The following is a 25,213-nucleotide window of genomic DNA, read 5'->3' as shown; positions in this document are numbered from 1 at the left end:
CCGTTCGGGTTGTTTGAATGGTTGCATATGCCTTTCGGTTTAAAGAACGCGGCACAGGCTTTCCAGCGACTGATGGACCGCGTGGGCAGGGGTTTACCCTTTGTGTTTATTTATTTAGACGACATCCTGATAGCCAGCCCCTCAGTGCAAGAACACCAGGCCCATTTGCGGACCGTGTTCCAGCGGCTCCAAGACCACGGGCTCATTATTCAACCCTCCAAATGTCAATTCGGCCTGCCTGCTCTCGATTTTCTAGGACACAGAATTACCCCTGCCGGCGCTGTCCCTTTGCCAGAGAAGGTGGAGGCTATCCGGGCTTTCCCCAGGCCTACCACAGTAAAAGGGCTGCAGGAGTTCGTAGGCATGGTTAATTTCTACCATAGATTCGTTCCGGCAGCGGCGCGAGTCCTGCGCCCACTTTTCCAATGCCTTGCAGGTAATCCGGTAGAGTTGTTGTGGTCCCCGACCGCAGAGTCGGCTTTTACGGCAGCTAAGGCAGCCTTGGCAGACGCCACCATGCTGGTCCATCCGAGCCCCTCCGCCCCCACGGCCCTGACGGTTGACGCCTCTGACGTGGCGGTGGGCGGGGTTCTGGAGCAGCAGGTTGGTGGCCGTTGGCAGCCTTTAGCGTTTTTCAGCCGGCAACTAAATTCGGCCGAGCTGAAATATAGCGCATTTGACCGAGAGCTTCTAGCTCTCCATTTAGCTGTCCGTCATTTCAGGTATTTCCTCGAGGGCCGCCCATTTGTGGCATTTACGGACCACAAGCCATTAACATTTGCTTTTTTGAAATTGTCTGACCCATGGTCGGCCCGCCAGCAGCGGCACCTGACTGCTATCTCAGAATTTACCACAGATGTCCGTCATATCGCGGGTAAGCTGAATGCCGTTGCTGACGCCCTGTCTAGACCTGCTTTTCCCCCTATTTCGGCGGTGGACTGCGAGGTGGATCCCCAGGAGCTCGCGGAGGCACAGCTCCTGGCGGATACCGTTTCGACGTACCAGTCCACCACTTCGGGATTGAAGTTGGCCCAGGTAGCTTGTGGGTCGGAGGGCACGAAAGTCTGGTGCGATGTTTCTCTTCCTCGCCCCAGGCCGGTAGTACCGCCCTCCCTTCAGCGCCGGGTTTTCGATGCCATTCATGGGCTGGCACACCCGTCCATCCGCTCCACCTCTGCCTTGGTGGCAGCGAGGTTTGTCTGGCATGGCCTGCGGAAACAGGTAGCGGGATGGGCACGTTCCTGCGTGCCCTGTCAGACCGCTAAGGTCCAGCGCCACGTCCAGCCCCCCGTACAGGATTTCGAAGTCCCGGCTTTTCGTTTTTTCCACATCCACGTGGATTTGGTCGGGCCTTTGCCTTCCTCCCGGGGCTACACCCACCTCCTCACGGTGGTGGATCGGTTCACCCGGTGGCCAGAGGCTTTCCCATTGTGTGATATCTCGTCAGCGTCTTGTGCTAGGACTTTGGCCCTTCACTGGGTAGCTCGTTTCGGGGTCCCGGCAGTTATTACAACTGACAGAGGACCACAGTTCACTTCGTCCCTCTGGGCCGCGCTGGCGGAACTGTACGGGTCCAAATTACAACCCACAACTGCATATCACCCCCAGGCTAATGGACTCGTAGAAAGGTTCCACCGCCAACTTAAGGCGTCCCTCTGTGCAAGGCTTGAAGGCCCAGACTGGGTAGACCAACTCCCTTGGGTTCTGTTGGGCATCCGGACGGCTCCTAAGCCAGATCTCGGTGCGTCGTCCGCAGAGCTGGTATATGGCTCGACCCTTCGAGTACCTGGAGATCTGTTTCCGGACACTTCAGCCCTGCTCCCTACAGTCCCATCAGCGTTAGCAGCTCTCCGGGAACGGGTGGGCTCCCTGGCTCCAGTGCCGACTTCACGTCATGGGTGTCCCATGGTACATGAACCGTCTTCCCTGAAGGACTGTGAGTTTGTTTTTTTGCGTAAAGATGCCCATCGCGCCCCGTTGCAGAGGGTCTATCAAGGGCCGTTTCGGGTTTTACGTAAGGGAACGGCTACTTTCACCTTAGACATGGGCGGCAAGAGTGAACTCGTCTCGGTGTCCCGGCTCAAACCTGCCCATTTGGACCCAGATCAACCAGTCCTGGTCGGTCAAACCCCTAGAAGAGGCCGACCTCCGTTAGTTCCGCCCAGTCCACAAACCCCCATTCCGGCAGTTCCTCCGGGACCTCCAGTTTCGGCAGTTCCCCTAGGACCCCCCGTTTCGGCAGTTCCTCCAGGACCCCCTGTTCCGGTAGTTCCTCCAGAACCTCCCGTTCCGGCTGTTCCACCAAGTCCAGAACCTCCGGCTCCTGTGGTTCAGGCTGTCCCTCTCCGTACTCGTTATGGTCGCGAAATCCGGCTCCCTGCTAGGTTCCGCACCTCGGGTTCTGGGGGGGGGTCATGTAGCGACCATAGAGAATGGTCCAGGTCGTCGAACCCTCGGATTGGCCAGCGAGGTCACGTGGGAACGCGACCATGAGGATTGGTCCAGCAAACGACATCGCTGATTGGCCAGCGATGTCAGGTGCGTGTTTGGCGCCCGATTTAGCCAGTTCGGCGAAGTCTTCAAGGAAGACAGTAAGTTTATATTGGTTGTCCTGTAACTTGTTGTTTTGATTCTGTATTCGTGTATTGCGGCTGCAATAAACTTCGTCTACAACTAGCAAGTTTCGGACTCGCCATAACATTCTGTATTTTAACTTCCAAAAAGTGTTTTAACTGATTTATGTTAGTCTGATTGAACACACATGAACATACTTATATGTACACACACTCAGCTTTTTTTTTCCTTCAACAAAATGCATCAAAACTATGTAGCATTACAGCCATGGGCAATTGAAGGACTATCATCTTCCACAACACTGCTGGATATTTCTCTTAATGGTTATTTAATAGCACATCATAATTATTTGATATAATTAAAATATCATTCTGATTATGTCCTTTTTAAACCTGTTGATAAATAGCTGAGAAAGTTTCCCAATTGAAAGGTTTGCTGTGCAGGACAGCATGTTCAATACATTTCCTAAAGTACAAATATTTTCACACTTATATAATCATGTTTATATGCCTTTATACATGTAATTCCGATGCATGTACAAGATGTGTAGGAAAAAAACTGCAGATGCTGGTACAAATCGAAGGTATTGTAGCGACCATAGAGAATGGTCCAGGTCGTCGAACCCTCGGATTGGCCAGCGAGGTCACGTGTGAACGCGACCATGGGGATTGGTCCAGGGAGCGACATCGCTGATTGGCCAGCGATGTCATGTGCGCGTTTGGCGCCCGAAATAAGTAGTTCGGCGAAGTCTTCGAAGAAGACAGTAAGTTTTTGATGGTTGTCCTTTACCTTGTTGTTTAACTCTGTATTCGAATATTGCGGCTGCAATAAACTTCTTCTACAACCAACAAGTTTCCGGACTCGCCATATTGGTGACCCCGACGTGATCTGGACGATCACCGACTATGCAGGGATCCGACGCCTCGTTGGCGATGGCCGCGCCGGGCACACCGGAGTCAAGCGCGGTAAGCGTTCACCTTCCGTGGTTTTGGACGCACGCACCGCAATCTTGGTTTATACACACCGAAGCTCAATTTCATATAAAGAAGATATCGGACGACTCCACGAGGTATTACTACCTCGTCAGCGCTCTATCATCGGAGACGACCACGCGCGTGATGCGGTTCATCGTTGATCCACCTGCGGAAAGCAAGTACGAGGCCCTGAAGAAAGTATTACTGCGAATCTTCGGGTTTAATAAGCATGGTGGTGCGGCAAGACTTCTGCACCTACCGGATCTTGGAGACCGACTGCCTTCCGTCCTCATGTCCGAAATGATGATGCTAGCCGGTGAGCATACGGATTGCCCTATGTTCGAACAGGCATTCCGCGAGAAGCTTCCTGAGGATGTCCGACTGCTGCTCACGGATTGTTCTTTTAAGGACCCCGAAGCATATGCAGCGAAAGCGGACGCGCTCATAGCGGCTAAAAACAAGGCAAAGGACCAGGCAAGCGGTTCGATCAACAAGGTCTCGACATCAGTGACCACGCCACAGCGATGGCAAGATGGCGCCACGTCTCCCGCCAATTCTCCGAAAGCCCGCCAAAAAGATCCGCACAAGCGCGGCTGGTGCTATTATCACCTACGATGGTGTAGCGAATCCCGCAACTGCCGCTCACCTTGTACCTTCGCGGGAAATGCCTCGGCCGATCGTACATAGGGGCAGTTACGATTGGCCAGAACCGGCGCCTCTATGTCCATGATCGATTCACGGACACAGAATTTTTGGTGGACACGGGAGCCATCGTCAGTATAGTGCCGCCGACCGACCTCGAAACCAGATCGGGTAAGACAGGTCCCACCCTCATCGCGGTTAATGACAGCCCAATTCGCACTTTCGGTATACGGAAGATGTCCCTTGTGGGACATCTTCCGTATACCGAAAGTGCGAATTGGGCTGCCATTAACCGCGATGAGGGTGGGACCTGTCTTACCCGATCTGGTTTCGAGGTCGGTAGGCGGCACGTACGAATGGCCATTCATCATAGCCGACGTCAAACAAGCGATCTTGGGAGCAGATTTTCTCTGGGCTTTTTCACTGGTCCCTGATGTCCGCGGTAACGACCTCCGACCCTCCGCCGAAGATGAGCACGTCGCTCCGACAACCGCCTCCTCGCCCAGCCCTACTGTCCAGGCTGTCGTCGCGGCCCCCGACTCGTATGCTGAGATTCTGGCGGAGTTTCCAGAGCTGCTCATTCAACGTTTCGACACGTCTTCGGCCAAGCACGGCGTGGTCCATCACATCCGCAACGAAGGCCCTCCTGTTTTCGCTCGGGCCAGGAGGCTACAGCCAGACAAACTGGTGGTGGCACGGGCAGAGTTCAGGAAGATGGAGGAAATGGGAATTGTTCGTCAGTCTGACAGCCCATGGGCCTCGCCGTTACATTTGGTCTCCAAGGCATCTGGGGGGTGGAGACCATGTGGCGATTATCGGAGTCTCAATGCTGTCACCACGGCTGATCGCTACCCCATACCGCACCTACAGGACTTTTCATCTGGGCTGGAAGGAGCGGTGGTGTTCTCCAAAATCGATTTGGTGCGAGGATACCACCAGATCCCGGTGCGACTGGAGGACATACAGAAAACTGCAACGATTACTCCGTTCGGGTTGTTTGAATGGTTGCGTATGCCTTTCGGTTTAAAGAACGCGGCACAGGCTTTCCAACGACTGATGGACCGCGTGGGCCGGGGTTTACCCTTTTTGTTTATTTATTTAGACGACATCCTGGTTGCCAGCACCTCAGTACAGGAACACCAGGCCCACTTGCGGACCGTTTTCCAGCGGCTCCAAGACCACGGGCTCATAATCCAACCCTCCAAATGTCAATTCGGCCTTCCTGCTCTTGATTTTCTAGGGCACAGAATTACCCCTGCCGGCGCCTCCCCCTTGCCCGAAAAAGTGGAGGCTATCCGGGCATTTCCTAGGCCCACCACAGTAAAAGGGCTACAGGAGTTCGTAGGCATGGTTAATTTCTACCATAGGTTCGTCCCGGCAGCCGCGCGAGTCCTGCGCCCGCTTTTCCAATGCCTTGCAGGGAATCCGGTAGAGTTGATATGGTCCCCGACCGCAGAGTCGGCTTTTACAGCAGCTAAGGCAGCCTTGGCAGACGCCACCATGTTGGTCCACCCGAGCCCCTCCGCCCCCACTGCCCTGACGGTTGACGCCTCTAACGTGGCGGTGGGCGGGGTTCTGGAGCAGCAGGTCGGTGGCCGTTGGCAGCCTTTGGCGTTTTTCAGCCGGCAACTAAATTCGGCTGAGCTGAAGTATAGCGCATTTGACCGAGAGCTTTTGGCCCTCTATTTAGCTGTTCGTCATTTCAGGTACTTCCTTGAGGGCCGCCCATTTGTGGCCTTTACGGACCATAAACCATTAACATTTGCTTTTGTCAAATTGTCTGACCCATGGTCGGCCCGCCAGCAGCGGCACCTGACTGCTATCTCCGAATTCAACACCGATGTCCGTCATGTCGCGGGTAAGCTTAATGCCGTTGCTGACGCCCTGTCTAGACCTGCTTTTCCCCCTATTTCGGCGGTGGACTGCGAAGTGGATCCCCAAGAGCTTGCGGAGGCACAGCTTCTAGCGGATACCGCTTCGGCATACCAGTCCACCACTTCGGGATTGAAGTTGGCCCAGGTAGCTTGTGGGTCAGAAGGCACAAAAGTCTGGTGCGATGTTTCTCTTCCCCGTCCCAGGCCGGTAGTACCGCCCTCCCTTCAGCGCCGGGTTTTCGATGCCATTCATGGGCTGGCGCACCCGTCCATCCGCTCCACCTCTGCTTTGGTAGCAGCTCGGTTTGTCTGGCATGGCCTACGGAAACAGGTAGCGGGTTGGGCGCGTGCCTGCGTTCCCTGTCAGACCGCTAAAGTCCAGCGCCATGTCCAGCCCCCCGTACAGGATTTCGAGGTCCCGGCTGTTCGTTTTTTCCACATCCACGTGGATTTGGTCGGTCCTTTGCCTTCCTCCAGGGGCTACACCCACCTCCTCACGGTGGTGGATCGGTTCACCCGGTGGCCAGAGGCTTTCCCATTGTCTGATATTTCGTCAGCGTCTTGTGCTAGGACTTTGGCCCTTCATTGGGTAGCTCGTTTCGGGGTCCCGGCAGTTATTACCACTGACAGAGGCCCACAATTCACTTCGTCCCTCTGGGCCGCGCTTGCAGAACTGTACGGGTCCAAGTTACAACCCACTACTGCATATCACCCCCAGGCAAATGGACTCGTAGAAAGGTTCCACCGCCAACTTAAGGCGTCCCTCAGTGCAAGGCTTGAAGGCCCGGACTGGGTGGACCAGCTCCCTTGGGTTCTTTTGGGCATCCGGACTGCTCCTAAGCTAGATCTCGGTGCGTCGTCCGCAGAGCTAGTATATGGCTCGACACTTCGAGTACCCAGAGATCTGTTTCCGGACCCTTCAGACCAGCTGCCTACAGTCCCATCAGTGTTAGCATCTCTCCGGGAACGGGTGGGCTCCCTGGCTCCAGTTCCGACTTCACGTCATGGGTGTCCCATGGTACATGAACCGCCTTCCCTGAATGACTGTGAGTTCGTTTTTCAGCGAAAAGATTCCCATCGCGCCCCGTTGCAGAGGGTCTATCAAGGGCCGTTCTGGGTTTTACGTAAGGGAACGGCTACCTTCACTTTAGACATGTGCGGCAAGAGTGAGCTCGTCTCGGTGTCCCGGCTTAAACCTGCGCATTTGGATCCGGATCAACCAGTCCTGGTCGGTCAAACCCCTAGGAGAGGCCGACCTCCGTTAGTTCCGCTCAGTCCAGGACCCCCCGTTCCGACAGTTCCTCCAGGACCCCCCGTTCCGGCAGTTCCTCCAGGACCCCCCGTTCCGGTAGTTTCTCCAGGACCTTCCGTTCCGGCTGTTCCGCCAAGTCCGGAACCCCCGGCTCCTGTGGTTCAGGCTGTCCCTCTCCGTACTCGTTATGGTCGCGAAATCCGGCTCCCTGCTAGGTTCCGCACCTCGGGTTCTGGGGGGGGTCATGTAGCGACCATAGAGAATGGTCCAGGTCGTCGAACCCTCGGATTGGCCAGCGAGGTCACGTGTGAACGCGACCATGGGGATTGGTCCAGGGAGCGACATCGCTGATTGGCCAGCGATGTCATGTGCGCGTTTGGCGCCCGAAATAAGTAGTTCGGCGAAGTCTTCGAAGAAGACAGTAAGTTTTTGATGGTTGTCCTTTACCTTGTTGTTTAACTCTGTATTCGAATATTGCGGCTGCAATAAACTTCTTCTACAACCAACAAGTTTCCGGACTCGCCATAGTATCACAAAATGCTAGAGTAACTCAGCAGGTCAGGCAGCATCCAGGAGAGAGGGAATGGGTGACGTCTCGGGTCGAGACCCAAAACGTCACCCATTCCCTCTCTCCTAGATGCATGTACAAGTGTGCCAAAAAGATTGAACTAAAAATCAAAAGTAATTTCAGAGGTATTTCAACCTTAGTTAATATTTTTGACACAAAATATTTTGGCGTAATAATGATTTTAAAGCTATGATAAAACCAACATATTTGCATTGCAAGTTATTTCGGACCCTTTTTTAACATTAGGTGGAACCCAGGGAGATTTTTTTTAAACAAAATTTTTAGTAACAAAATTCTTCCTGATCTTTCTAAAGGTAAGTCTTTTAATTCAGGCTATGCCCTCTGGTTCTAGACTCTCCCACTAGTGGAAATATACTCTCCACATTCACTCTATCCAGTTCCCCCCTCATCCTTCTAAACTACAGCGAGTACAGGCCCAGTGCTGTCAAGCACTCATCATATGTTAACATGGCTGCACTGTATTCCATCTGCCACTTCTCTGCCCACTCTCCAAACCTGTCCTAGTCCTTCTGCAGAGTCCCTGCTTTCTCTACACTACCTGCCGCTCCACCTATTTTCATATCATCTACAAACTTGGCCACAAAGCCTTCAATTCCCGCATCCAAATCATTGATACACAACGCAGGCATAGCACCGACCCCTGTGGAATTCTGCTCGTCACTGGCAGCCAACCAGAAAAGACTCCCTTTACTGCCACTCTTTGCCTTCTGCCATCCTGCCAATCTGCTATCCATGCTAGTATTTGCATTTTGATACCATAGGCTCTCATCTTCTTTACCAGCCTCAGGTGCAGCAGCTTATCAAAGGCTTTCTGAAAGTCCCAGTAAACAACATCCACTGACTCTCCTTTGTCTGTCCTGCTATTAACTTCCAAAAGAAATTCCAACAGATTCGTCAGGCAAGATCTCCCCATCACAAAACTATGCTGACTTCAACCTATTTTATCATGTGCTTCTAAGTACTCAGAAACCTCATCCTTTATAATGGACTATGGTATCTAATAACCACTGAAGTCAGGCTAACTGGCCTTTAGTTTCCCTCTTTTACTTCATTACCTTCGTGAACAACGGAGTAACATTTGCAATTTTCTCCTGACTCTAATGCAGCATCATTTTCCAGCAGTCCAATGTCCACTCGTGCCTCTCTATTACTCTTTATAAATCTGAAGAAACTTTTGGTGTCTTCCCTTATATTATTGGTAACTATCCTTCATATTTTACCTTTTCTCCCCTTATTGCCTTTTTAGTCCCCTTCTGTCCCCTCCCAACCCTCTAGTATCTCGCTAATCCTTGCAATATTATCGCCTTTGCATTTATTTTTACAGTCTGCTGAACTACTATCTATCTCTTTGATGAACCTCAGACTATTCTTGATCGGACTTTGCTGGCTTTACCTTGCACTAAATGTTCTTTCCTTATCATGTATCTGTACACTGTATATAGTTTGATTATAATCTTGTTTTGTCTTTCTGCTGACTGGTTAGCACGTAACAAAAGCTTTTCACTGTACCTTGGTACACATAACAATAAATAAACTAAACTAAAGTGTAAGATTATACAAGAAAACTGTTCTTGCCCTGTGTTGTTACAGGGCACCGTGCAACTGAAGATGGTAATATTTTTGCTGGGAGTTTTTAAAAACAATGTTAGAGTGACATGTAATTCCAGTGTAAAACAAATGAAAAGGAATATTGAGTCTTTTCTATTATTTTAAGTTATTTGTCCTCACTGATGTTTCTTCTGCCTCTTCTCAAAGGCAATGAACTGTATGTTGCTGTATGATTTGACGGTTCCTCAGCAGAATAATCATTATGTAGGACAACAGCTTACGCTGTTATAGTTAATGCAAGGGCATCTCACCCAAGGTCAACAATCTCACAATACTCCCAGAACATGCAAGATATAATCAGCAGATCAGGCCTCATTCATGGAGACAGAAACAATTCACTTCTCTTCAAATTGCACTAGTACTTCGCCCGTGAATTTAATAACTTTGCTATTGGAAGAATGCTTTGCAATCATAAATCACAAATCAGGAAAGTTTGTTCTTTTGATCAGTCGTTCAAATCACTCCTAGTTAACAGTTGCTGTTAGACAATAGACAATAGGTGCAGGAGTAGGCCATTCGGCCCTTCGAGCCAGCACCGCCATTCAATGTGATCATGGCTGATCATTCTCAATCAGTACCCCATTCCTGCCTTCTCCCCATACCCCCTGACTCCGCTGTCCTTAACAGCTCTATCTAGCTCTCTCTTGAATGCATTCAGAATTGGCCTCCACTGCCTTCTGAGGCAGAGAATTCCACAGAGTCACAACTCTCTGACTCCGCAATTTTTCCTCATCTCCGTTCTAAATGGCCTACCCCTTATTCTTAAACTGTGGCCCCTGGTTCCCCAACATTGGGAACATGTTTCCTGCCTCTAACATGTCCAACCACTTAATAATCTTATATGTTTCGATAAGATCCCCTCTCATCCTTCTAAATTCCAGTGTATACAAGCCTAGTCGCTCCAGTCTTTCAACATACGACAGTCCCGCCATTCCGGGAATTAACCTAGTAAACCTACGCTGCACGCCCTCAATAGCAAGAATATCCTTCCTCCAAGATGGAGACCAAAACTGCACACAGTACTCTAGGTGCGGTCTCACTAGGGCCCTGTACAACTGCAGAAGGACCTCTTTGCTCCTATACTCAACTCCTCTTGTTAAGCAGGCCAACGTTCCATTGGCTTTCTTCACTGCCTGCTGTACCTGCATGCTTCCTTTCAGTGACTGATGCACTTGGACACCCAGATCTCATTTAACATCCCCTTTTCCTAACTTGGCACCATTCAGATAATAATCTGCCTTCCTATTATTACCACCAATGTGGATAACCTCACACTTATCCACATTAAACTGCATCTGCCATGCATCCGCCCACTCACACAACCTGTCCAAGTCACCCTGCAACCTCATAGCATCTTCCTCACAGTTCACACTACCACCCAGCTTTGTATCATCTGCAAATTTGCTAATGGTACTTTTAATCCCTTCATCCAAGTCATTAATGTATATTGTAAATAGTTGCGGTCCCAGCACCGAGCCTTGTGGTACCCCACTAGTCACTGCCTGCCATTCTGAAAGGGACCAATTTATCCCCACTCTTTGCTTTCTGTCTGTCAACCAATTTTCTATCCATGTCAGTACCCTACCCCCAATACCATGTGCTCTAATTTTGCCCACTAATCTCCTATGTGGGACCTTGTCAAAGGCTTTCTGAAAGTCAAGGTACACCACATCCACCGGCTCTCCCCTGTCAATTTTCCTAGTTACATCATCAAAAAATTCCAGAAGATTTGTCAAGCCTGATTTCCCCTTCGTAAATCCATGCTGACTTGGAACGATCCTGTTACTACTGTCCAAATGCTCCGCAATTTTGTCTTTTATAATTGACTCCAGCATCTTCCCCACCACTGATGTAAGACTAACTGGTCTATAATTTCCCGTTTTCTCTCTCCCTCCTTTCTTAAAAAGTGGGATAACATTAGCTACCCTCCAATCCACAGGAACTGATCCTGAATCTATAGAACATTGGAAAATGATCACCAATGCGTCCACAATTTCTAGAGCCACCTCCTTAAGTACCCTGGGATGCCGACCATCAGGCCCTGGGGATTTATCAGCCTTCAGTCCCATCAGTCTACCCAACACCATTTCCTGCCTAATGTGGATTTCCTTCAGTTCCTCCGTCACCCTAGGATCTCTGGCCACTAGAGCATCTGGGAGATTGTTTGTATCTTCCTTAGTGAAGACAGATCCAAAGTACCAGTTCAACTCGTCTGCCATTTCCTTGTTCCCCAAAGACGTACAGGTATGTAGGTTAATTGACTGGGTAAATGTAAAAATTGTCCCTAGTGTGTGTAGGATAGTGTTAATGTGCGGGGATCGCTGGGCGGCGCGGACTTGGTGGGCCGAAAAGGCCTGTTTCCGCGCTGTATCTGAAATATGAAAAAAATATGAAATAATAAATTCCCCTGCTGCTGTCTTCAAGGGACCCTCATTTGCCTTAACTATTTTTTTCCTCTTCACATACCTAAAAAAGCTCCTTTATATTATTGGCTAGCTTACCCTCGTACATCATCATTTCTCCCCTTATTGCCTTTTTAGTTATCTTCTGTTGCTCTTTAAAAGACTCCCAATTCTCTGGCTTCCCACTCTTCTTTGCTATGTTGTACGTCTTCTCTTTTATTTTTATGCTGTCCTTGCCTCTTATTCCCCTTAGAATCTTCCCTCCTCTTTGGGATGAATTGATCCTGCAACTTCTGCATTATTCCCAGGAATACCTGCCATTGCTGTTCCACAGTCTTCCCTGCTAGGGCCTCCTTCCAGTCAATTTTGGCCAGCTCCTGCCTCATGCCTCTGTAATTCCCTTTGCTATACTGTAATACTGACACTTCCGATTTTCCCTGCTCCCTCTCAATTTGTAGAGTAAAACTTATCATATTGTGATCACTGCCTCCTAATGGCTCTTTTACCTCGAGTCCCCTTATCAGATCAGGTTCATTACACAACACTAAGTCCAGAATTGCCTTCTCCCTGATAGGTTCCAGTACAAGCTGTTCTAAGAATCCATCTCGGAGGCATTCCACAAACTCTCATTCCTGGGATCCATTACCAACCTGATTTTCCCAGTCTACCTGCATGTTGAAATCTCCCATAACCACTGGAGCATTACATTTGCGATATGCCAATTTTAGCTCTTGATTCAACTTGCACCCTATGTCGAGGCTACTGTTTGGGGGCCTGTAGATAACCCCCATTAGGGTCTTTTTACCCTTACAATTCCTCATTTCTATCCATACTGATTATACATCTCCTGATTCTATATCACTCCTTGCAAGGGAGTGAATATCATTCCTTATCAACAGAGCGACCCCACCCCCTCTGCCCACCTATCTGCCTTTTCTATATGTTGTGAAACCCTGAATATTCAGTTCCCAGCCCTGGTCCTCTTGTAGCCATGTCTCTGTGATTCCCACAACATCATACTTGCCAATCTGTTAATCTGATGGTTCCTTGCATTACAAGTAGATTTATTGTTTCCATTGATCTGTTTCTCCAGGTGTCCTCTGGTTGTCCATTGTGGCTGAAATCCTTTATATTCTCTTGCTGGTCGTTGGTCTCAGCCTGATGTGTATAGAGATCTGCCACTACACAAATGTGATTGATGGATTAAAGCTGAATGCCTTTGCTGCTATCTTTACAGTTCTATCAGGTAATTGTTATTTGATTATTCTGTGTTCATTCCTTCGTCAACAAAGGTTCAGTAAAATCTCCGTAAGACATTCACATGGCAAACGATCCCTCTGAGAAACTGCCACTAGGTTCCAACCAACTGTGGATAACCTGGCGCAGTCTCAACAGACAGCAGATAGGCATGAGGAGGAGCAAATCGAACATGCTGAAGTGAGGATAGACTGAAGATGTGGCAGACTGCGAGTGTGGACGGGGCCTCCAGACTATGGAACATCTCCTGAGCTGTGACATGCTGCATGACACACGCACTGTAAAGGATCTTGCAGAGGCCAACCACGTGGCACTAAAATTTGCTCGCTATTGGCAAACAGCTGTGTGAACACGAATAAATAAACAACCTCAGTTTTAAATGGCCTCCCCTTTATTCTTAGACTGTGGCCCCTGGTTCTGGACTCCCCCAACATTGGGAACATTCTTCCTGCTTCTAGCTTGTCCAGTCTTTTTATAATTTTATACGTCTCTATAAGATCCCCTCTCATCCATCTAAACTCGTGAATACAAGCCCAGTCTTTCCAATCTTTCCACATATGACAGTACCGCCATCCCAGGGATTAACCACGTGAACCTAGGCTGCACTGCCTCAATAGCAAGGACATCCTTCCTCAAATTAGGAGACCAAAACTACACACAATACTCTAGATGTTGTCCCACCAGGGCCCTGTACAACTACAGAATGACCTCTTTGCTCCTATCCTCTCATTATGAAGGCCAACATGCCATTAGTTTTCTTCACTGTCTGCTGTACCTGCATGTTTACTTTCAGTGACTGGTGTACAAGGCCACCCAGGTCTCGTTGCACTTCTCCTTTACCTAATCTGACACCATTGAGATAATAATCTGCATCCTTGAGTTTGCCGCCAAAGTGGATAACCTCACATTTATCTATATTATACTGCATCTGCCATGCATCTGTCCACTCACTCAACCAGTCCAGGTCACCCTGCAACCTCCTAACATCCTCTTCACAGTTCTCACTGCCACCTAGCTTCGTGTCATCTGCAAACTTGTTTGTGTTACTTCTAATTGGCATAGGGGCGTGGCTGTGTTCTGCAGCTGCGGCTCACCGGCAGTCTCTCCGTTTTTTTTGGTGTTTTTTTGTCATTGTCGATGTTAAATGTACGTTTTGTTTTATTTTTAATTCTGTGTATGTAGGGGGGTGGTGGGAGGGTTGGGGGAAACCTTTTTTAAATCTCCTCAACGGAGATGCGACCTTTACCGTGTCGTATCTCCGTTCGCGCAACGGCCTAACATCGTGGAGTCGGCGGCCTCCAGCTGGGATCGACCTCAAAGACTCCGGTCGCAGGGCCTGGACTTACCATCTCGGAGGCTTCGGCCGTGGGCCCTGCAGACCGCAACATCGGGAGTTCGCAGGTCCCTGGCTGGCGACCGGCTTTTGGGAGCTCCAGCCGTAGCACCTTCGACCGCCCCGAAGCACGAGGCACGATCAACCCGCCCGCAGGCCCTTCATCACCCTGCGTGGCCTGGCCGCGGCACTTTACATCGCCCGGTGGGGGCTCAGAACTTTCATCGGCCTGCTCGGCTCGACCCTGGGACTTTCCATCGCCCGGTGGGGGCTTCAAGGGGTTGGGAGCCTCGATCGCCTCGTGGCGCCACGGGAGAAGAACGAGGAGGAGATAAGACTTTGCCTTCCATCACAGTGAGGGTATGCCTAGAGCAATCACTGTGATGGCTGATTTGTGTAAAAAATTGTATCTGTGTGTCTTGTGTTCTTTAATGTCTACTGCCGGACCCTGACGTGAGAGGACGCTGGCGTTGATTATTCGCCGCTTTTCCGTCAGGATAGTTTGTCTGTTTGTCTGTTTGTTTCTATGTTAATTGTATTTGTAAAGCACTTTGAGCATGTGTTAAGGCGCTATATAAAATAAATATATTATTATTATTATTATTATTATCATCCAAATCATTAATATATATTGTAAACAGTTGCGGCACTCCATTCGCCACTGCCTGCCTTTCTGTAAAGGACCCGTTTATTCCTACTCTTTCCTTCCTGTCTGCCAATTAATTCTCTATCGATGTCAATATCCTATCCCCAATACCATGTGCTCTACTTTTGCTCACTAATCTCCAGTGAGGGACCTTACCAAAGGCTTTCTGAAAGTCAAGTACACTGCATCCACTGCATTTGGATAGCAGTAACAGGATCATTCCGAGTCAGCATGGATTTACGAAGGGGAAATCATGCTTGACAAATCTACTGGAATTTTTTGAGGATGTAACTAGGAAAACTGACAGGGGAGAGTCAGTGGATGTGGTGTACCTCGACTTTCAGAAAGCCTTCAACAAGGTACCACATAGGAGATTAGTGGGCAAAATTAGGGCACATGGTATTGGGGGTAGGGTACTGACATGGATAGAAAATTGGTTGACAGACAGAAAGCAAAGTGTGGGGATAAATGGGTCCCTTTCGGAATGGCAGGCAGTGACCAGTGGGGTACCGCAAGGTTCGGTGCTGGGACCCCAGCTATTTACGATATACATTAATGACTTAGACGAAGGGATTAAAAGTACCATTAGCAAATTTGCAGATGATACTAAGCTGGGGGGTAGTGTGAATTGTGAGGAAGATGCAATAAGGCTGCAGGGTGACTTAGACAGGTTGTGTGAGTGGGCGGATACATGGCAGATGCAGTTTAATGTAGATAAGTGTGAGGTTATTTACTTTGGAAGTAAGAATAGAAAGGCAGATTATTATCTGAATAGTGTCAAGTTAGGAGGAGGAGGAGTTCAACGAGATCTGGGTGTCCTAGTGCATCAGTCAATGAAAGGAAGCATGCAGGTACAGCAGGCAGTGAAGAAAGCCAATGGAATGTTGGCCTTCGTAACAAGAGGAGTTGAGTATAGGAGCAAAGAGGTCCTTCTACAGTTGTACCGGGCCCTGGTGAGACCGCACCTGGAGTACTGTGCGCAGTTTTGGTCTCCAAATTTGAGGAAGGATATTCTTGCTATGGAGGGCGTGCAGCGTAGGTTCACTAGGTTAATTCCCGGAATGGCGGGACTGTCGTATGTTGAAAGGCTGGAGCGATTGGGCTTGTATACACTGGAATTTAGAAGGATGAGGGGGGATCTTATTGAAACATATAAGATAATTAGGGGATTGGACACATTAGAGGCAGGAAACATGTTCCCAATGTTGGGGGAGTCCAGAACAGTTTAAGAATAAGGGGTAGGCCATTTAGAACGGAGATGAGGAAGAACTTCTCCAGTCAGGGAGTGGTGAAGGTGTGGAATTCTCTGCCTCAGAAGGCAGTGGAGGCCAGTTCGTTGGATGCTTTCAAGAGAGAGCTGGATAGAGCTCTTAAGGATAGCGGAGTGAGGGGGTATGGGGAGAAGGCAGGAACGGGGTACTGATTGAGAGTGATCAGCCATGATCGCATTGAATGGCGGTGCTGGCTCGAAGGGCTGAATGGCCTACTCCTGCACCTATTGTCTATTGTCTACTGTCTATTGTCTATTTTACTTGTCACATCCTCAAAAAATTCCAGAAGATTAGTCAAGCATGATTTCCCCTTCATATATCCATGCTGACTTGGACCAATCCTTTTACTGCTATCCAAACGCGCCGTTATTACCTCTTTAATAATTGACTCCAGCATCTTCCCCACCTCAGGATATGTCAGGCTAACTGGTCTATAATTCCCCTTTTCCTCTCTTGCTCCTTTCTTGAAAAGTGGGATAACATTAGCTACCCTCCAATCCACGGGAACTGATCCTAAATCTATTGAACATTGGAAAATGATCACCAATGTGTCCATTTCACAAAATGCTGGAGTAACTCAGCAGGTCAGGCAGCATCTCAGGAGAGAACCTTTTCTCCTGAGATGCTGCCTGACCTGCTGAGTTACTCCAGCATTTTGTGAAATAAATACCTTCGATTTGTACCAGCATCTGCAGTTATTTTCTTACACCAATGTGTCCATGATTTCTAGAGCCACCTCTTTAAGTATCCTGGGATGCAGACCATCAGGCCCTGGGGATTTATCAGCCTTCAGTCCCATCAGTCTACCCAATACTATTTCTCGCCTAATGCAAATTTATTTCAGTTCCTCTGTCTCCCTAAATCCTCTGTCCTCCAGTACATCTGGGAGATTGTTTGTGTCTTCCTTAGTGAAGACAGATCCAAAATACCTGTTCAATTCTTCTGCTATTTCCTTGTTACCCATAATAATTTCACCCATTTTTACCTTCAAGGGACCCACATTTGTCTTTACTAATCTTTTTCTCTTCTCATACCTAAAGAAGCTTTTACTATCCCTCTTTATATTCTTGGCCAGCTTCCCCTCATACTTCATCTTTTCAGCCCGTGTTGCATTTTTGTCACCTTCTGTAGTCCTTTGAATGTTCCCCAATCCTCTGGCTTCCTGCTACTGTTTGCTATGTTATACATCTTTTCTTTTAGTTTTATTCCACCCCTAACTTCGCTTGTCAGCCATGGTTGCATCTTACTCCCCTTAGAATCTGCTTCCTCTTTGGAATGAAATGATCCTGCATCTTTTGGATTATGTTCAGAAATTCCTGCCATTGCTGTTCCACCGTCATTCCTGCTAGGATCCTTTTCCATTCGACCTTGGCCAGCTCCTCTCTCATGCCTTCATAGTCCCCTTTGTTCAACTGCAACACTGACACTTCTGATTTAATCTTCTCCCTCTCAAATTGCAGATTAAAACTAATCATATTATGGTCACTACCTCCTACCTCCTTCACCTTGAGTTCCCTTATTAAATCTGGTTAATTGGTCAACACTAAGTCCAGAATTGCCTTCTCTCTGGTAGGCTCCATTACAAGCTGCTCTAAGAATCCATGTCGGAGGCACTCTACAAACTCCCTTTCTTGGGGTCCAGAACCAACCTGATTTTCCCAGTCTACCTGCATATCAAAAACCCACATAACCACAGTAGCATTACCTTTGTTGCATGCCAGTCTTAACTCCTGCTGCAACTTACACCCTGTATCTGGGCTTTTGTTTGGGGGCCTGTAGATAACTCCCATTAATGGCTTTTTATAATTCCTCAACTCTATCCACAGTGAATCTACACCGTCAGATGTAGGTGTACAAGTGCATGGTTCCTTGTAGGTCGAGTCGCAGGTAGATAAGGTGGTCAAAAAGGCTTTTGGCACTTTGGCCTTCATCAGTCAGAGTATTGAGTATAGAAGTTGGGAGGTCATGTTACAGTTGTATAAGATGTTGGTGAGACCGCATTTAGAATATTGTGTTCAGTTCTGGGCACCATGTTATAGGAAAGATATTGTCAAGCTTGAAAGGGTTCAGAAAAGATTTACGAGTATGTTGCCAGGTCCAGTGGATGTAAGCTATAGGGAGAGGTTAAGTAGTCTGGGTCTCTATTCCATGGAGCGTGGGAGGATGAGGGGAGATCTTATAGAGGAATACAAAATTATGAGAGGAATAGATCGGGCAGATACACAGAGTCTTTTACCCAGAGTAGGGGAGTCAAGGACCACAGGACATAGGTTCAAGGTGGAGGGGAAAAGATTTAATAGGACTCTATGACTCTATGACTTGAGTTCCACTTCCTCCCTCTAGTTACACTTGGCTCCAGATTACCAACTAAGGTATCCTTGCTCACTGATAATTGCAACTCTAACCTCACTTTAGCATACTTAAACTCCTCTGTTAGGCCTTTACAACGGTAAATGGAGAATATATTTCCCATATAAAGCCACATTACTAAGACTTCTAACCATTTTCTAACGTATGAACTAATCAATCTCTCAACCCTTTCTACCCAAGATATTGGCACCTCACATACTTTTACCAGCCATATTAACCTAGGAATAGCCCAAACTGCAATGCAGTCTCTTGCCCAGAGCAGGTGAATCAAGGATCAGATGACATAGGTTTAAGGTGATTTAATAGGAATCTAAGAGGTAACTTTTTCACACAGAGGGTGGTTGGAACAAGCTGCCAAAGGAGGTAGTTGAGACAGGGACTATCCCAACATTTAAGAAACAGTTGGACAGGTACATGGATAGGACAGGTTTGCACCAAAAGCAGTCAGGTGGGACTAATGCAGCTATAACATGTTGGCCGGTGTGGGCACGTTGGGCTGAAGGGCCTGTTTCCACACTGGATCACTATGACTCTATGACTCTAAACTGCACACACCACAACTTCAACTTGCCTGGAATCCCTGACTTCTCTATCCTTTCTAACCCATCAGTAACACATTTTCTAAGTTGCTGAACCTGTTCACTGCCATCCAAAGTCCTGTTATACCACCCACCCAAGCTTTTAACTGGCATCTCTATAATAGAGCCATAATAGAAACATAGAACATAGGTGCAGAAGCAGGCCATTAAGCCAGACAAGCCCTATATTCTCCAATTACCGTTCAATATGATCATGGCTGTTCATCCAAAATCAGTAACCCATTCCTGCTTTCTCCCCATATCCCTTGATTCTGTTAGCCCCTTTTTAAACATTCCTCTAACTCTTCCTTTGAAGCTTTGAGCTTTTCACTCTTTGCATGCCTTAACATTCATTTAACAAATTTAAAGGAATCCCTATGAAATGCTGACCTGACTTGCTCCTCTTCCTCATGTGTACTGCCCTCCTTAGTGTTGCGAACCAACTTCTTGCAAAGCATTCATTCCCTCTCTCCCATCAACTGTAGCCTTTCTCCACTACTTTCTTAACTAATCTCCCAATTTCTCTCTAATGTCTAGATCTAACCACTTGTAGAACCTGGACCTTCTTTTTCTCAATAACTCCAAACCTGTCAGCACTGTACTGATAAATAATCTCTCCCATCTTTAATTTATTTTCCACTGTCCCATTCAGACTCTCTAACACCTTTACCAAATCCATATTAACTATACACATTCCTTCCTTTCATATGTGCTAGTCCATTTAAGATTAAACTCACCACCTCCTCCATCCCCTTGACAGTGCTTGTACCCTCCTCATCAGTGACAGAGACACGGAGAAACTGCAAGTAAACTCTCTTCAATAGACAATAGACAATAGGTGCAGGAGGAGGCCATTCGGCCCTTCGAGCCAGCAGCGCCATTCAATGTGATCATGGCTGATCATTCTCAATCAGTACCCCGTTCCTGCCTTCTCCCCATACCCCCTGACTCCGCTATCCTTAAGAGCTCTATCCAGCTCTCTCTTGAATGCATTCAGAGAATTGGCCTCCACTGCCTTCTGAGGCAGAGAATTCCACAGATTCACAACTCTCTGACTGAAAAAGTTTTTCCTCATCTCAGTTCTAAATGGCCTACCCCTTATTCTTAAACTGTGGCCCCTTGTTCTGGACTCCCCCAACATTGGGAACATGTTTCTGCCTCTAACATGTCCAACCCCTTAATAATCTTATACGTTTCGATAAGATCTCCTCTCATCCTTCTAAATTCCAGTGTATACAAGCCTAGTCACTCCAGTCTTTCAACATATGATAGTCCCGCCATTCCGGGAATTAACCTAGTAAACCTACGCTGCACGCCCTCAATTTATAATTGACAACATTACAACTATCCAGTTTCACATACTTCCAGCACTAAGTCAGAGACAACTGCAAGTGGCTTGAATCCTTGCTTTTGCCAGTGTCAGCGCTGGGAGGTCACATTGAGAATTAGATCCAGGTTTTTTTTGCATTAATGTAGTACTGAATCCAATGTAGACTGAATCCAAAAATCTGCCAGCTTTAATAATGGGAGACCACACACACAATTTGAATTCACACTGCCTTCTCATGTTGTGAGACTATAAAAGATCCAAATCAAGATAGTACTAACCAGGAGATATTACATTTGGAAAATAACTGGATGTATGTGTAATAAACTAAAAATGCTACTTTAGAATATTAAGGCTAGAACTTGGAAAAAGATTCACCCATTCCTTCACAGTTTTAAGCTTTGCTTACTCCACAATGTGCTTGTGACTTGGTGTTGCAGGTCTCCTGGGAATGGTAGCCCACATGATGTACACGACTGTGTTTCAGATGACTGTCAACCTTGGCCCTGAAGATTGGAGGCCGCAAACCTGGGATTACGGGTGGTCATACTGGTAAGTGGCATTGTACAAATCGTAGTATGTCAAATAATGCAATTCACATTGATCTGTTGTGCAGTTAGAATACAGCTGAATATTAGCTGGTCTTTTTATGTAGAATATTCACCATTGAAAGCATATCTGTACTTTGGTGCTGACGAGAGCCTCTACCCATCCCTTTCTATCCCAACGTACCAACCATTCATTTCCTTTCAGTTGTCCTTCAGTTGTCCTTTACCTCCTCCTTGTGGTAATGTTACATTTTCTAACCGTTCACTTATAGCCTGTGAATTAATCCAGTTTTATTCCAATTTTAATCGATTCACAAATTATAACGCATATTTTTCCTTCACATTTGGGAAATGTTCAAAAATAATAAATGCTGCTCAATGATTATTGATATTTTATGGTAATGACCCACCCCAACCAAACCATTCTTTTTCCTCAACCCCACCACAACACGTACATCTAGGACACATCCATGTGATTTCAGTATTTTTAAGACTGCAAGAATTTCTGGAGGTTATTGTTATAGTAGTTAACGAACTGGGAATGGTGGAGATTACATTGAGTCTCTCTGCTGTCAGCTCCATCAGGGAATGTGCAGACACAATTGGATAATAAACTGGCTGTGCATTCACTCAATAATTAAACTGGTGCTGTCTGTTATTCTCAACTTGACATTGCCCCTGTTATATTTCTGAAGCTGGCTTCCATTGATTTCTGCAAGACTTTGTTTACTGATTAGTATATTTCCTTTAAATTAGAGCATGAAAGAGGGGAGATTGCCAAACAAGTTTTAACTTATGTAGTTTGTCAATGCAAGAGTTTGCTGCATTACTCAGATAGACGAAAGACTGCTGATGAGAAGCAAGCCTAGGAATTCTGGTTACCTATGGGGATCTGCAAGAATGGATGCCTGGGCACACAAGACTGAGAATTAGAAGCAGAATTAGGGCAATCCCAAGAATTTTTACAAATACATAAGGGGGAAAAGGGTCATTTGAGAGAGAGTGAGACCCCTCAAGAATCAAAGCGGTCAACTTTGAGTGGAGCCACAGGAGATGGGCAAGGTCCTCAATGAGTATTTCTCTTTTGTATTTACCGAGGAGAAAAACAGGAGGACGGAGGAACTTTGGGCAGTCAATGGAAGTGTCTTCAGAGCAGTGTGTGTTGTGGTTGAAGAGATGCTGAAGGTAGACAAATCTCTTGGGCCTGATCAGATAGATCCAAGGACATAGTGGGAAACAAGAGAGGAATTTGCAGGAGCCCTGGTTGAAATTGAGAGAGTTAGATAGAGCTCTAGGGGCTAGTGGAATCAAGGGATATGGGGAGAAGGCAGGCACGGGGTATTGATTGGGGACGATCAGCCATGATCACAATGAATGGCAGTGCTGGCTTGAAGGGCCGAATGGCCTCCTCCTGCACCTATTTTCTATGTTTCTATGTTTCTAGAGGGCAGTGGAGGCTAAATCACTGGATGAATTTAAGAGAGAGATAAATAGAGCTCTGGGGGCGAGTGGAATCAAGGGATATGGGGAGAAGTTGGGCACGGGTTGCTGATTGTGGATGATCAGCCATGATCACAATGAATGGCAGTGCTGGCTCGAAGGGCCAAATGGCCTCCTCCTGCTCCTATTTTCTATGTTTCTATGTCTATGACAGGTTTGGAGGGATGTGGAACAAATGTGGGCGGGTAGGACTAGTGTAGCTGGGACATGTTGGCTGATGTGTGCAAATTAGGCTAAAGCGCCTGTTTCCACACTGCATCAATCTCTGACTCTATGACTCTATGCTTATGCAGTCTGGACAGTTAAAACACATTTTCAGGTTTTCTTCTGCTTGCCCAATAACATTTCAGGTGGAGAGATGGCTTCTGTTGAGGCGACATTGGTTGGCATCCTCACATTAAAGTCTTAATGGCCCAAGAGCACTTTTAATGTCATTTGTGCTCAGATTATTGCTAAATTTCTGGTCTTCGCCCTTTGAATACCAGTCTCCAGCCTCCCAATCGCAAGTGCTATTCTTACACATCCTCAGCACAGCAGCCTCAATTATGCCCTGGGCTCCAATGTCACCCATTAATATTAACTCTCTATCCTCAATCACCCAAACAACCTTCTGTGCTGGCCGCAGAAGTGGAAAATCAGGTCCCCTTCAGACTGATCAGTCTGACAAAAGACCTCAACCCGAAACACTTCTATCCATGGCTCCAAAAATGTTACCTGATCCGCTGAGTTCCTCCAGCACTTTGTTTTTGCTCAAGGTGCCGGCATCTGCAATCCCTTGTCTCCCAGACACAAATAGTATGCTGTCATATTTATTCCTGGGTCTGGAGATGTTAGGCAGAACAGACTGATATCAGCTGCTGCATCTGCTAGACAAATGCAAGTGGAATCTTTGTAAGTGGAATGGCAAGCTAAACCAATCCTATCCCCACTCCAATCTCCGAGGATAAAATCCTTTGAAACTTTTTCTTTCGAGATCCAGCCACCATGGGTTCAGATGCTACACTTACCCATGGGAAACTGTTGGATCGCCCGTGGTTGTCGGGAACATTTTGTGGAGAGGGGTGGTTTGAGTGGGAAAGGATGAGTGAACCAGAGAGTTACAGAGGGAAATTGGAAAGGGGTGGAGACCATTCCTTCTACAACTCACTGGTTCACTCATCCCTTTCCACCCAAACCATCCCCTCCCCAGGAACTCTCCCTGCAACCACAGGAGATGCAACACCTGTCACTATAACTCCCCCCTTAACTCCCTCCAGTGACCCCAACAGTCCTTTCTGGTGCGGCAAAGGTTCACTTGCACCTCCTCTAACCTCATCTACTGATACCTTTGTTCTTGGTGTGGGCTCCTATATATCAGCAAGACCAAGCACAGATTAGGCAATCGTTTAGCTGAACACATGCTCAGTGTTACGATCGTTTCACTGAACACATGCTCGCCTTGGACTACATGATTTCCCGGTTGCCAAATAATGTAACTCCCCTTCCCATTGCAATACTGGCCTTTCTGTCCTGGGCCTCCTCCACTGAGGCCACAAGCAAATAGAGGAACAGCATCTCATATTTCGTACGTACATTTTACAACCCGGTGGTATGAACATTGGTTTCTCTGCATTCCCTCTCTCCCTCCCAGCCTTCCCCCACCCCAGTTGTCCTTCTAATTCCACAGTTTATGGAAAAGTAGAAACTTTGAAAATAGGTGCAGGAGGAGGCCATTTGGCCCTATGAGCTAGCACCACCATTCATTGTGATCATGGCTGATCATCCACAATCAGTAACCTGTGCTTGCCTTCTCCCCATATCCCTTGATTTCACTAGCCCCAAGAGCTCTATCTAACTATCTTTTAAATTCATCCAGTAAATTGGCCTCCACTGCCTTCTGTGGTAGAGAATTCCACAAATTCACAACTCTCTGGGTGAAAATGTTTTTCCTCATCTCAGTTTTAAATGGCCTCCCGTTTATTCTTAGGATGAGGAAAATGTTTTTCCCCATCTCAGTTTTAAATGGCCTCCCCTTTATTCTGGACTCCCCCAACATCGGGAACATTTTTCCTGCATTTGGCTTGTCCAGTACTTTTATAATTTTATATGTTTCTATAAGATCCTCCCTCATCCTTCTAAACTCCAGTGAATACAAGCCCAGTCTTTCCAATCTTTCCTCATATGACAGTCCCTCGTGAACCTACGCTGCACTGCCTCAATAGCAAGGATGTCTTTCCTCAAATTAGGAGACCAAAACTGCACCCAATACTCCTGATTTAGTCTCACCAGGGCCCTGTACAACTGAGAAGAACCTCTTTACCTCTTCTCATCCGTGTATCCCTTGGTTACCACCATTTCCCCAGCCACCCTTCCTTGAGCATCTGTTGCTGGGCCTGATTTGTTCTAGCATTTTCCTACCTTCAGTAACCCCACCCCTCTCAACCTCTCCCCCCCTTACTTTCATTCTGAATAATTGATCCAACCCGATG

General features: G+C 47.4%; 1 protein-coding gene across 4 annotated transcripts in view; it reads left to right on the top strand.

Moving 5' to 3' along the window:
- Nucleotides 1-25,213, top strand: part of gsg1l2b (gsg1-like 2b) — an 89,026-nt gene that overhangs the window by 33,002 nt on the left and 30,811 nt on the right. For all 4 annotated transcript variants that reach the window (XM_078400920.1, XM_078400919.1, XM_078400922.1 and 1 more), the window contains 2 exons: nt 13,009-13,161; nt 21,138-21,249. In XM_078400920.1, the coding sequence (XP_078257046.1) occupies nt 13,009-13,161; nt 21,138-21,249 (265 nt within the window). The remainder of the gene's footprint in view (nt 1-13,008; nt 13,162-21,137; nt 21,250-25,213) is intronic.

The sequence above is a fragment of the Rhinoraja longicauda genome, chromosome 6 (assembly GCF_053455715.1).
Source record: "Rhinoraja longicauda isolate Sanriku21f chromosome 6, sRhiLon1.1, whole genome shotgun sequence".
In the NCBI taxonomy this organism is placed as follows: Eukaryota; Metazoa; Chordata; class Chondrichthyes; order Rajiformes; family Arhynchobatidae; genus Rhinoraja; species Rhinoraja longicauda.
The sequence above is the reverse complement of the archived record's forward strand: the minus strand, read 5'-3'. Positions and strand labels throughout refer to the sequence as shown.